Genomic DNA, 12,090 nt, shown 5'->3' with positions numbered 1-12,090 from the left:
AGAAATAACATTTCAGTACCTTCGCACTGCAAAGTCATTTAGATTTGTCCTTGGAACCAAATACAGCATCTTTAAAGTATTATGGATAAGGCAGACTTGGCAGTTCAATACTTTCCGCAACGGTTCTTTTCTGCAATACACCATGGTCTACTTCCTATAGGATTTTTAACTTAGTTTGCAGATCTATGCCTGTTTTCTTCCTCTTGGCCATAAATCACTTTCTTACTGCTTGCAATTTAACACTAGTTATCGTGTCCTGTAAGCTGCCAGAGTGCCATCCACAGGTTTGTCGAATAATGCCACTAGAACTTTCAGAGTATAAAGACATATTGGAGTACAATGAAAATTCATATGCTACTAATGTTCCAGGATGTCTATGCAAATATTTTATTGTAAATGCAATTCATTTAAATTTTCACTGGAATTATTCATTTAGTATGCTGTGTCCTACAGAGTTTTAGGAAGAAGAGTGGTGATAAGTGGAAGACAGGTAAATAATTTTGCTTCATCAATTCAGAATTACTCAAGATTTAATATTAATCATACTAACTTTTAAAGAATAAAAAAGCACATCTGAACACAGAATTTCATTTTTTAAGATTACTGATAACACGATTAAGGCTCATCATTGACCCAATGATCATAAATGTTCAACAGCGTTATTCATATTGACTATGTTATAAAGAATGCAATGCATTCTGCCAAAACCAATTCTAAAGTTTTCAATAAAGCAAGACGGAACACTTCTGAATGTAGTTTTAGCAAAGAAACAATACACACAAAATATGAAAAACTTTTGAAAGTTTGTGTTAAATGATAAAATATAATGACACAGTAAACTAAACAACAGTTTGTAAATTGTTCTAACCAAAATTTGCATTAACTGCTGAAACTTCCTACATGATCACGCACGTCACTTTCGGGATCAAAATTTTTCGGAAAAAAAAAAAAAAGTTTGTGGAACTGAAAAACAGAATATATATATATACACACATCGAACTCAGAAGTAATGACCAGCAGGAATTTTGATGACATAGAAGTGTTGATTCATAATGAATAGGAAATTGGAGGTGAAGGCCGATTAAATCTTCATTTTTTCACCATACAGCAAAATGTTATGGCCACAAACAAGTTGGCACATTAATTGTGCCTATTCCAAAAAGCTTACATTTTTTATAGATTTGCAGTAAAAAAGAAGGAGCAGACAGACTGTAGACCAGCTACGCCAAAGTGTAGAAAGCAAGTGCGTTATGTTCAGGGTGAAATCTTAATTCCGATTGAGTTAGTTTTGGTTCTCAATACATTTTGATTGCCCACCAGCAGCCGAGCGGTAAAAAAGCTGCTGAATACTGGTAGTTCGATTCGCTCTTCGAGTCCAGGAGAACGGGCTGGCTGCATGGGCATTTTTGTGGTTTTTTCCATGTGTAACGTGGATATGAGTCAGTTTCCCTTAAAAAGACCTCCATGGAGTATCTCTTCCTTTCTGTGTAATGCCTAAGGGCGGAGCATGTAATAAGAAAAAAAAACTTTTTTTTTTTGATTGGATAGTTAATACTGCTGTAAAATTACTACTGGCTGTTTGAGTTTTAGTTCATTTACATCATCAGTATTATGTAAGTCATATGACATAGACTAGTCTTGAAATGATGCAGTGCAAATAGAGGTTACTATTTTTAGACTACAGAAGGGAAATTTACGTTGCTAATTTAATCTTTTACATATTCTTTATTTTTCTTACATTATATACACACTTTTGGTGTGGCCAACTGATATCAAAAGGGGAGGCGTGCACAACGATAAATTATACCAGTCCCATATACAAAATTCTAAAGTTCTGAGGCTACACGTTTTTGAACATGCAAAACAAAAAAATATCTTCTGAATCCATTTTAAATCCTTTTTGCAAACCGTTTTGGGAAAAAGAGTCATTTATTCTGTCCTAAAGTACAGATGCCATGCAAAAACATTGTTAAATTGCATTCAATAGTGGTCAAAGAGAATATTTTCATTGAAATATGATAACCGAAAATTTTTGCAATTTCAATACTTCCTTTACTTCGTACAAGTATTTGTATTCAAGTTTTGGAATCTATGAATGTTTCAATTATTTTTGGTTGTTTAATTTATAAAACACATTAGAAAATAATCTAAATCTAAATAAATGTGTACACATTTTTAAAATTTACAGGGTTCGTACACATTTCTGCACACGGAAATTAAGTACTTTTAAGGACCATTAATGAAAAAAATTAAGGACCTATGAGCAAATAGGAACTAAATAAATTCAATTAAAAATATTATTCTATGCCTGAATTTCACTTTTGTAATACCGTCCTAAAAATAAAATAGATCTCTAAGTAGTATGCATTATTACTAAACATGAATTAACATAATTATTAATAAGTTTGAGAATAAAATAAACTTTATGCAATTTATCAAGTAGCATTAAATATTTTACACTTATAATAGTTGGACATATTTGAAAGAAGATAAGTGACATTTAAATTTTACTAATAGTTAGCTTTATGTTGATTTTTTATGTCTCATTTTGTCACACACTTGGTCAGTCTAGAGATTTAGTAAATAGCAGGTATTAGACTTTATGTCAAGCAGCATAGGTTAAAATGAGAAGTACGATCATAATCAGCATGATTCATAACAAAAAAATCACCGCTGCTGATTATCCAGGCCTGATGGAAGGCCTGATGTAGGCACGGTTGGCAAGTGTTGAAATTCAGTCAGGCTCTGCTTGATGCAGTTAGTGTCACAGCTTTGTGTAGAGTTTTAGAGGTTGTAACTCAATTAATATACTTTAAGGTCCCAATAAGCCATTAAAGCACCAGAGGTGATAAGTTGTTTTGTATTAAGTCTCACTAGATGCAAAGAGTAAGTTTTACATTTTTGTGTTTTATCTTGTGACCACAGTGAGTATTTATGAAAGGCAAATAACTCACTTTAATATGTAGAGATAATTTTTAAGGAAAAACAGTTAATTATAAATGATTAAATTAGGTATTTAGATAACCTTAGTCAATATGGATTTATGGTCGCTATTAAATTTTTTAAACAATATTTGTTAAAAAAGGCCTTATTAAATTCACAATCTAATAGAATTTCACAGTTTAAAATACATGCAATGTATGACATTGATACTTAAATGATATTAGATTATCATTAGACAGTTTAAAATACATGCAATGTATGACATTGATACTTAAATGATAAATTACACATTAAAAGCTACAAAACAGTTCTGTTTTGTAACAACTATTCTATAGTACAACAACACTCAACAAAATATTTATCCGTCATTTTAATTTAAAGCCTTCCCAAACATTTTGGCTAGTTTATATCGATTTCCTTCTTTTTAAGCATCTTTTCTAACGAGAGATTTGTCTCAATATGCAAACCAAAGCTATCGCTAGTTTCTGCGTGCTTTATCTCCTAACTTATCAATTGCTCCACAATGTACCTATGGGGATTTACTTGATGTGGTAAAAGTTAAATAGTCTGAAACCCCAGACAGACGTGTAGCAAATTATTGCTATGTCTGAAAGTAACTACAATATCAGACAAAGGTTTTAAGCCTCTTATTTAAAAAGAACTTATAACACAAAGGCATGTTCTGATGTTAATAAAATCAATTACAGCTCATGGTGACGTAATTAATTAAACAAGAGCAGTCAAATTCAAACTCAAAATGTGGACTAGTGGTTAAAGATTATACAATTTAATTTTAATTTAATCTGGCTCAGTAACTCTATCATTTGAGGAAATAGAAATGGAATTATAGTAAAGGCTGAAATCATAAACCATTGGGTAATTTACTTAATAATAACTGCACATATCTTTGAAGAATAATTTTCCTTATGTATTCAGTTTCTTTCTACAACCGCTTTACCTATTCATTTTAGAATTTTGGGATTTAATTAAGGATTTTTGTTATTCTAAAAAACACTAAATGCATTTAGAATATACAGAAAAAGTGGCTAATTTTATTTCTTTAGTAATATGAATATTCAGAAGAAATATGAAATATATATGGTAAAGGCCGGTTACAGAGCTGGTGTGGCAGAATTTTTAGAATTTAGTGAGACACCGAACAACAAAATCTAGAAACGGCAAAACTTTTAGAATTTAGAGCAGGCATTGGAAGCAGAATTTAGGATAAACAGAGATTGCATCAGAAGGGAAAATGCCTAGTGCCAGCTATGTGTATGATGCATTAAGACATATTAGATGAATCTTTCAAATTGTAAGCTTTCAATTTCTTTATTAATAAAAAAATCCTTTTCTATAATGCCTGCTCAAGTGATAAGATTAGAAGCATTTTTGATATTTTCCATGCTTGCGTTTAGTGAAAAGTAGAGAAAATAAAGGGAAGATAAACATGTTAAAAAAAAGATTCTATAGTATCAGGAGTAAAACATTCAAATATTATGTTTTCATTGTTCTTCCAGACATTCTTTAAAAAGTAAGAAATTCATTGCAAACTTTCTGTAAAATATATCCATTATGTGTTGATACTATGGAGATATTTTTCGTTTTGTCACATATTTCTCGAATCTTCTTGAATCGTGGGTCTATATCTCTTGCCTTCAAATCCTTCTAAACTTTCCAAGCTGCAATGTCTAAAATACTAAAGAAAAATTATCCCTACCAATTCTGTAAACAGCAAAAAGCCAGAAATATTTTGGGAAAAAAAAAAAAAAAAAAAAAAGGGCAAAAAGTGCAAAATTAATTTTATAGAGAGAAAACTGATGCCTTTTCTAAGAATTTTGAATATTTTAAGATAATTACATGGGAAAAACGCTTACTATGAAAAAATTAAAAAGAAGACAATTTAATTAATTATATAGCTAATTTTGCTTTTGCTAAGAGCTCTTTCGTAAATTATGCTTTATAACATTAAACCTTGTTTATTTTTCAGATTCAAAATATTGTATAAGTTGCCAAAATGAAACTTTATAATATGACAGCAAAAAATAAAAAATTTTTATTTTAATGTTATTTTTTTTAATATAATTTCAATATGTTACCATTATTTTAATGAAATTTATCAATGTCATGATGTTTTGAAAAAATCGTCGAAAAAGTTTCAGATCTCGGAATGAAAAATGTTCCATTGAAACTGATCTTAAAATCGCCAAAATGGTGACAAGTTGCCAAATTTAGAACTGTTTAAAGAACTAGAATAGAAATAAAAGAACTCACATCCCCAAAAGCGAAAACTTGTTTAAGAGCTCTTTATTAGAACAAATGAATTTTGAAATGCTTATGTTTCACTTCTTGCTTAGAAACTCGAGTATCCCATCATTTATATTAGAAACAGAAACAAATTATAACCCATGAACTCATTCAAAAGCTAACCATATATGTCAGTGAATCGCCAAAAATATTCCTCCAAAATGCTAATTCACACTCAAAATGGCAGTCATAAAAACAAACAGAAATTTCAGATGATTAAAATTAAGGACCTTCTGCTGATTTTTGCCAAAATTAAGGACTTTTAAGGACCAAAAATCGATTCAAAAAAATTTAAGGACTTTTAAGGACTCTTAAGGACCGTACGAACCCTGAATTTAGGAAAGGATGGGAGAATGATCTAGGAATGGCAAAAGAGATACAAGGGGCAAAACAGGTTGAGTATTATTGGTCTATACAATATAAAAGAGTTTGCTGAACAGCCCAACTAAAATTCAGACAGAAAGATTTTAGAAAATAAAGGAAAAAAGAAAGATTTTAGAAAAAAAAAATAAATAAATAAATAAAATAATAATAATAAATCAATTTTACTTTATATGAAACGGGGGGGGGAAGGTAAAACGAAAGGTTTTTCTCTGAGAGATTTGTCTTTAAATAAAAAAAAAAGTGGGGATTTTTTTTTAAACAAAGTTCCTAATTACCTGGCTTATAATTAGAGATGCAATGGATATCAAATTGCTCAGATACTGGATACCATATATTTGTCGCAATTTTAAGACTTTACTGACTGCTAGCAGTTCAACAGCATATGCACAACCGATCGACCACTTGGCTCGGTTTTGGTTTAGACTGTCACATGGGAGTATCTGCGCTTTTTGTATGTCCAGATAAAATTGCCCACTTTCTGTTTTTATAGGATAATTAAATATAACAAACACTTTTATTTTCATGATACTAATATTAAATTATATTTATTTCATCTATCACAATCTACACTTTAGGGCATAGAAATTTAGGAAATAAAAATAAACTCTTCCCCCCCCCAAAAAAAAAAATCCTGTGCCATTTAACATGCTTTTAACAGTTTTAGTATTTCTAAACAATATAAAAGAAAATATAATGGACAAATATGCAGATCCCACATGGAATATTGGTACTGTTCTGTTATTAAGACCAGATTCAGAAATTGTAAGTATGTACGTGCGTATATATGTGCATACAGTGTATGTGTATACTTTCATAAATACATGCATACATTTCAGAATCTGGTCCTGATAACAAAAGAGTACCTATTATACAAAAACATTAGCAATTACTCTTTAAAAGCATGCAGAACTTAAACATTCCTTGCATAAAATGTTAGAATACATAACAAGAGATCATATTAACTAAACATTTTTATTAAAAAAAAAATTACCACTGAAATTTTCTCTAGGTAAAAGGCCAAGGGAGGAATTAGCATCCTCATCACTTGATGACCCATTCTGTAAATTAAATTCAGGTTTTGACACAGAAAAATTGTACTTATTAGTAACTTCACTGAGAACTGAATTTTGTGTTTCACCAGAAGAGATGTATAAGGAATCTAATGTCTGACCCAGCTGCAAACGCTTCTGGAAAGAGTTGTCACGCCTATAACACATTGGGGGGGGAAAAAAAAATTAGATAGAAAAAAAAAAAAAAAAAAAAGAAATAATAATAATAAAACAGCTTACAATCTGAAGACTTCAAATTACAGTCTAATACCTTTATGAGAAAAAACTATAAAATTATTTAACTATTTCGCATCGGTAGTAGAGGTCAAAAACTGTTTCTCTCCAACATCTGAAACGTTCCTGAAAAAGAATTTTTGTTGGAATAGATTTCCTTCCCCCAAGCCAAGTAGAATGTTACAGCACTAACAATAACCTCTTTATCTAAAGCAATTAATTCTCTCTTGGCGATCTTTATGCGGTTTCACCCACTGTGTGCAGTTTTCCCCTAGGACAGGACTGCAAGTGTGAGCATGAGTAGCTAAATATTAATGCTAAACAAAGGACAGGGAAGGTGCATGCAAATATGGAAGCAACTTTTAGCCACTTCAAAAGAATGATTGGCATGTCATTTAACAACTCCCGAATGAATGAGCCATACGCTAATGTGATGAGGAGAAAAGCACCAGGAAGAAAATGAATGCAGGCATTTGAATGACTTCGCTTTGAAAGACTTATACAGTCAAAAGTCGTTAATCCGGACTCGTCGGCACTTCGGCGATTCCGGATTATAGATCATCAGTTTAAATCTGGTAAGATGGCATGCAGAAATTACAAAATTAAAAATATGAAATCGTAATTTATGAAATAAAGAACAATTATGATCTAAAGGGTATCAAAATTTACAAAAAGAAAAGGCTTAATATTTATTTGTTTACTTTATTAAATATTTCTTTCAATGTAAGTTGCTTCATTTCATGTGATAATACTTTCTCTTTAATTCTATTAAACAGACATAATTTCTTGTTTAGTTACAAAGTTCCGCTGTTCAAGTCCTATAATTGCTGTGTTAAGAACACCGACTAATTTGTCAATCAAAATGTTTTCGTTTTCAATAACCTCTGGGTCACTTTCTTCACTATCGGAAGCGAATTATAATGACGAGGAACTTGATTTAAATCATATCAAAGATGGAGTACATCGAGATGAAATACTACACTTAGTAAGGAATTATAAGCCAAATAAAATAAAAACATCTGCCCTGAAGATAAGGATAGTGCTGACAGATGAACTTCCAATCCACGGCGTGAAATTGATAAACAGATTTCGGATTTCAAAACATGCTTTCGCTTGGTAGATACAAATTACATATTAGTAAATATATATCAGAAATTCTATTTGACATAATCGAAAGTTCAAGCTTACTTTTATGAAATTGCTCTAACAGTCTGCAAAAAATAATAAGCCGGATCCAATTCGAAGATTAAGGAACAACGCAATCTGCAACATTAACTGAATTAGATAATTTTAGCTTACCTCCGTTACACATTACATGCGCATGCGCACAAACATATTCGCAGCCGTAACGGTCTTACGCGCACTCGTAAACGCCTGTGCGCATGCATGAACGCTACACATGCGCAGAAAGTTTGTAGCTTTGAGGTCCGGATTATAGATCATTCCAGATTATGGGTGTCCGAATTAACGACTTTTGACTGTACTTATTATTATATTGAAAGACTTACTGTTAGTAAATTTGTCACATTTAGTGATTTAATTATTTTAATTACCTCTGGATATATATATATACACACACATAAATTACCTAAATAAATCAACTACTTCCAATGAGCAAGGGAAAAAATGGCAATCATTAAAATTCAAAAAAAAAAAAAAAATATGAATGAAAATAAAAATAAAACCATTATATTTTCCACAAATACATATACAAAGTAAATCAAAATTAATGCTAGAATTTAAAAAAGTTTACTACACAATTTTCAATTTACTACGCAAAATATAATTAATGTACTTATTCAAAAGATACACACGGTAAAAGAAAATATACACAAGTTATGAATAACAGTTTGCAATTTTATATTTCGCAAAAGATGACACCGCAAGTGTAATTAGCGTAAGCAGCTGGGATAATGAGTTTGTGCAAAGACAAATGATGCAACAGCAGAAAGCGTTTTGTGCACTTCAGCATCATGCAAACAAGTCCATTATCATTGTTCAGTGCCATTTGCAAAGGAAATACAGACAAATAGTGCCAGATGGTAAGGCAATTTGATGTTGGTATTTATAATTTCAAGACAGCCATAATTAGATATTATAATTTCAAGACAGCCATAATTAGACAAGAGAGAGTATGCATTTGCAAAGGTTATCTTTTAAATGGGAAATTCAAGACAGGTATGTGAGAAGCTCTCAAAAATTTACTTATTGAGTTGGATGAAAATTGGGTGTATCGCAAAAAACTGCCTAAGAGTTCTCGGGCAGTTCATTTGCAATTTTAGTTCAGCTGGTGAAACTGCTGAAATGAGAAGACTTGACATCTCCTTCTGTGATACATTGATGAAGGATGAATTTTCTGAAAAATTAGTGTTATGATGAATGAAAGTTTCACATTTCCAGATCAATGAATAGGCACTGACGTAAGAATCTGAGGTGCCAAACATAACAGTGGAACACAAATATGATTGCACGAAGATTAATGCATTTTGCACAATATCCAATGAAAAGATGCATGAACTGTTCTTTTTTAATGAAATCACCATGATGGGAATGTGTATCTTGATAGACTCCAGTTATAGCTTCTGCCACACATATAAAGATGACTTGCCTAGCATTATTCTGTAACGGTGGTGCACCACCCCATTTTCTGATTGAAGTACAGAATGACCTCAAAAGAATGTTACTACAATGGTGGACTGATCATGTATCTCTCTAGACAAAGCACAGTTACCTTGGCCACTATGATCCCAGATCTCATCCCTATGCATTTTTGGGGGGTTCATAAAGAATCATGCATATATGCCTCTTGGTCCAACGACCGTGACTGATTTCAATGTCCATATCACAGCTGCTATTGCCATCATCGATACAATCATGCTACACAAGGTTCGCCAAGAATTGCATTACAGACATGATGTAGGCAGTGTAACAAAAAGAACATATCCTTTAAATCATTCATTTTGACTTACCCTGTATAATCTAGAATTTAGAAATTGCAAAATTTAAATTATGGAAAATTATAAAATTCCTGTAAATAAGTTTGCCACTTTTACTGAATTATTTTGGTTATCTCTGGATTATAAATACAAATTTCAAATATACATATCATATATATATATATCTTTTCTTAATGGCACAAGTTTTGCCCTGCATACTTTGGCCTGATAAAAAACACAGATTACTTTGATTGTGTTTCTAAGGTTATTTTTTTTTCTAAGATTATTTAAAAATTTTAATTTGTATCCTTGTCAGTTCAGAAACAAGCTATTTTATTCATTTACCTTTTTCACTGCACCCCCCCGATGATGATGATGCAGCAAAAGGTGCAGAACACAAGAAACAGAAGTAGAGTATAAGACTATCCACAACGTTCTGTAAATACCAAATTCTGGATAGTTCAACATTATGAAAATTGGAATTTACAGTAGAAAAGGCAAAATTTCCAGTTTACAATTATAAACAGTAATCTCGTTTGTTACCAATTTGAATATCAAAACCTACATTTAAAATTATATAAGATTTCAGGAGAAAAAATATATTTCAGCTATAGCTCATAGGCTTCAGATACAAAGTAAAACATTGTATCAGATTATGAAAACCAGTGAAACAAGCAAGATGGTGAAGTTGCCAAACTTATTCCAGTCATTCTGGCAGAGAGATACTTTTTTACTTAATACAAATTATTGCTACAGCACACAAAAATGACTGATAAAAATTTTTTATGCTGCATCACAACTGTTCATCTATTATCAAATAAAGTCACACAATGCCCTTTTTTTTTTTTTTTTTTTTTAATTGTCAGGATCCTGCAACTTGGAAAATAAACTACTACATGCTGTCCCATGAAAGACAGACACCAAATACTAAATAGTTTTTCAAAATGCAATGAAAACACGGATTCCTTCTTTACAAAAGTTAAGCCAGTTTATCAAAAATTAACATGGTTTGCATAAAACCAAGAGAAAATTCTTATGACTGTGTTGTGATATCATGCTTATCTATTTTTGAAATTAAATCACACTTTTTGGTAACAAAGTATATCAGCTTTTTTTTGTGTCTAATTTGAGAATGAAGCAACACAGAAACCAGAAATTTAGAGGACATATTCCCTAAACAGTTTTTTAATGAATCGACATAGAATGTGTCTAAGGTTCACCACAAACATGAATTACAACAAAAATTTACACTCTTGGCAGAGAAATCCAGTCTTGGAGAAACATTTCATCATAATTTTTTCAGGAAAAATGTGGTAACATTACAGAAATGGGTTTTAATAAGGGATGAGTCCACCCCTAGCTCCAATACATTGGTGGCAGCAATATCTCATGTTTTCAATTAAGTTGTCGGTTACCGAAATGAGAAGCAACGACCAGACACGTAGTAATCCTTGTTCAAGTTATTCTAACGACCTTGGAGGAGGACTTAAAGCAGCAACCTGTTTCCCAAGGTAGTCCCAAAGATGCTCTATTGGATTCAGGTATGGGTATCAAGCTGACCATTCCATCCACTCCATACAGTGACCCTCAAGGTATTATTCTTCAGCAACCTGAGCTCGGTGCAGTCACGCATTCCCTCCAGATCAGCTGATGACCTGAATCATTCTCCAATGTGAACCTGGACTTGTCTGTGAAGACAGCAGATGCCCATTGTTGACTGGTACATAATATGTGTTCTCTTGCCAACATAAACAGGCACCTCTGGGTCCTCTGGTCAAAGGGACACAAACAACTGGTTGTCTTGCATACAAACCTGCGCAGGCATCTGCAGTCTGTAATAGCTCAGATTCTTGTTCCCAAAAAATGATCTGCCATGAGTTCAGGCAAATAATGTTGCTCCTCCTTCGGGCTGAAAGAACTAAATAACAGTCTCCTGCAGGTGTTGTAAAGCTTGGTTTGCCTGGAACACGTCTTCAAGTCGCAGAATCCTCGGATTCAAACTAATTCCATAGTCTACCACACTACAAGAGACATTGAGATGTCTAGCAGCATCAGCTAGACATATCCCCATTTCTATCCATGCAATGGTATGCCACCTCAACCGATTGGGTAAACGACTTTTCCTGGACATTGATAGACTCTCCTGGATATTTTCAACGGAATTGTTAATAACAATTGAAGAAAAATACTCATGAACAAAACTTGCAGTTTTTGTATTTTTGCTCCAACTCCTATATTCA

General features: G+C 32.1%; 1 protein-coding gene across 1 annotated transcript in view; it reads right to left on the bottom strand.

The window, feature by feature from the left end:
* The window catches only part of LOC118191493 (centrosomal protein of 192 kDa-like), a 381,533-nt gene that overhangs the window by 142,911 nt on the left and 226,532 nt on the right, over positions 1 to 12,090 (bottom strand). Inside the window, exon 4 of the mRNA XM_085824676.1 lies at positions 6,623 to 6,837. Coding sequence (XP_085680802.1) covers positions 6,623 to 6,837 — 215 coding nt within the window. The remainder of the gene's footprint in view (positions 1 to 6,622; positions 6,838 to 12,090) is intronic.

The sequence above is a fragment of the Stegodyphus dumicola genome, chromosome 10 (genome assembly GCF_044657685.1).
Source record: "Stegodyphus dumicola isolate Sdum_Otavi_A_Nest chromosome 10, ASM4465768v1".
Lineage (NCBI taxonomy): Eukaryota > Metazoa > Arthropoda > Arachnida > Araneae > Eresidae > Stegodyphus > Stegodyphus dumicola.
Note: the sequence above shows the minus strand (reverse complement) of the source record. Positions and strands in the feature narration are given on the sequence as shown.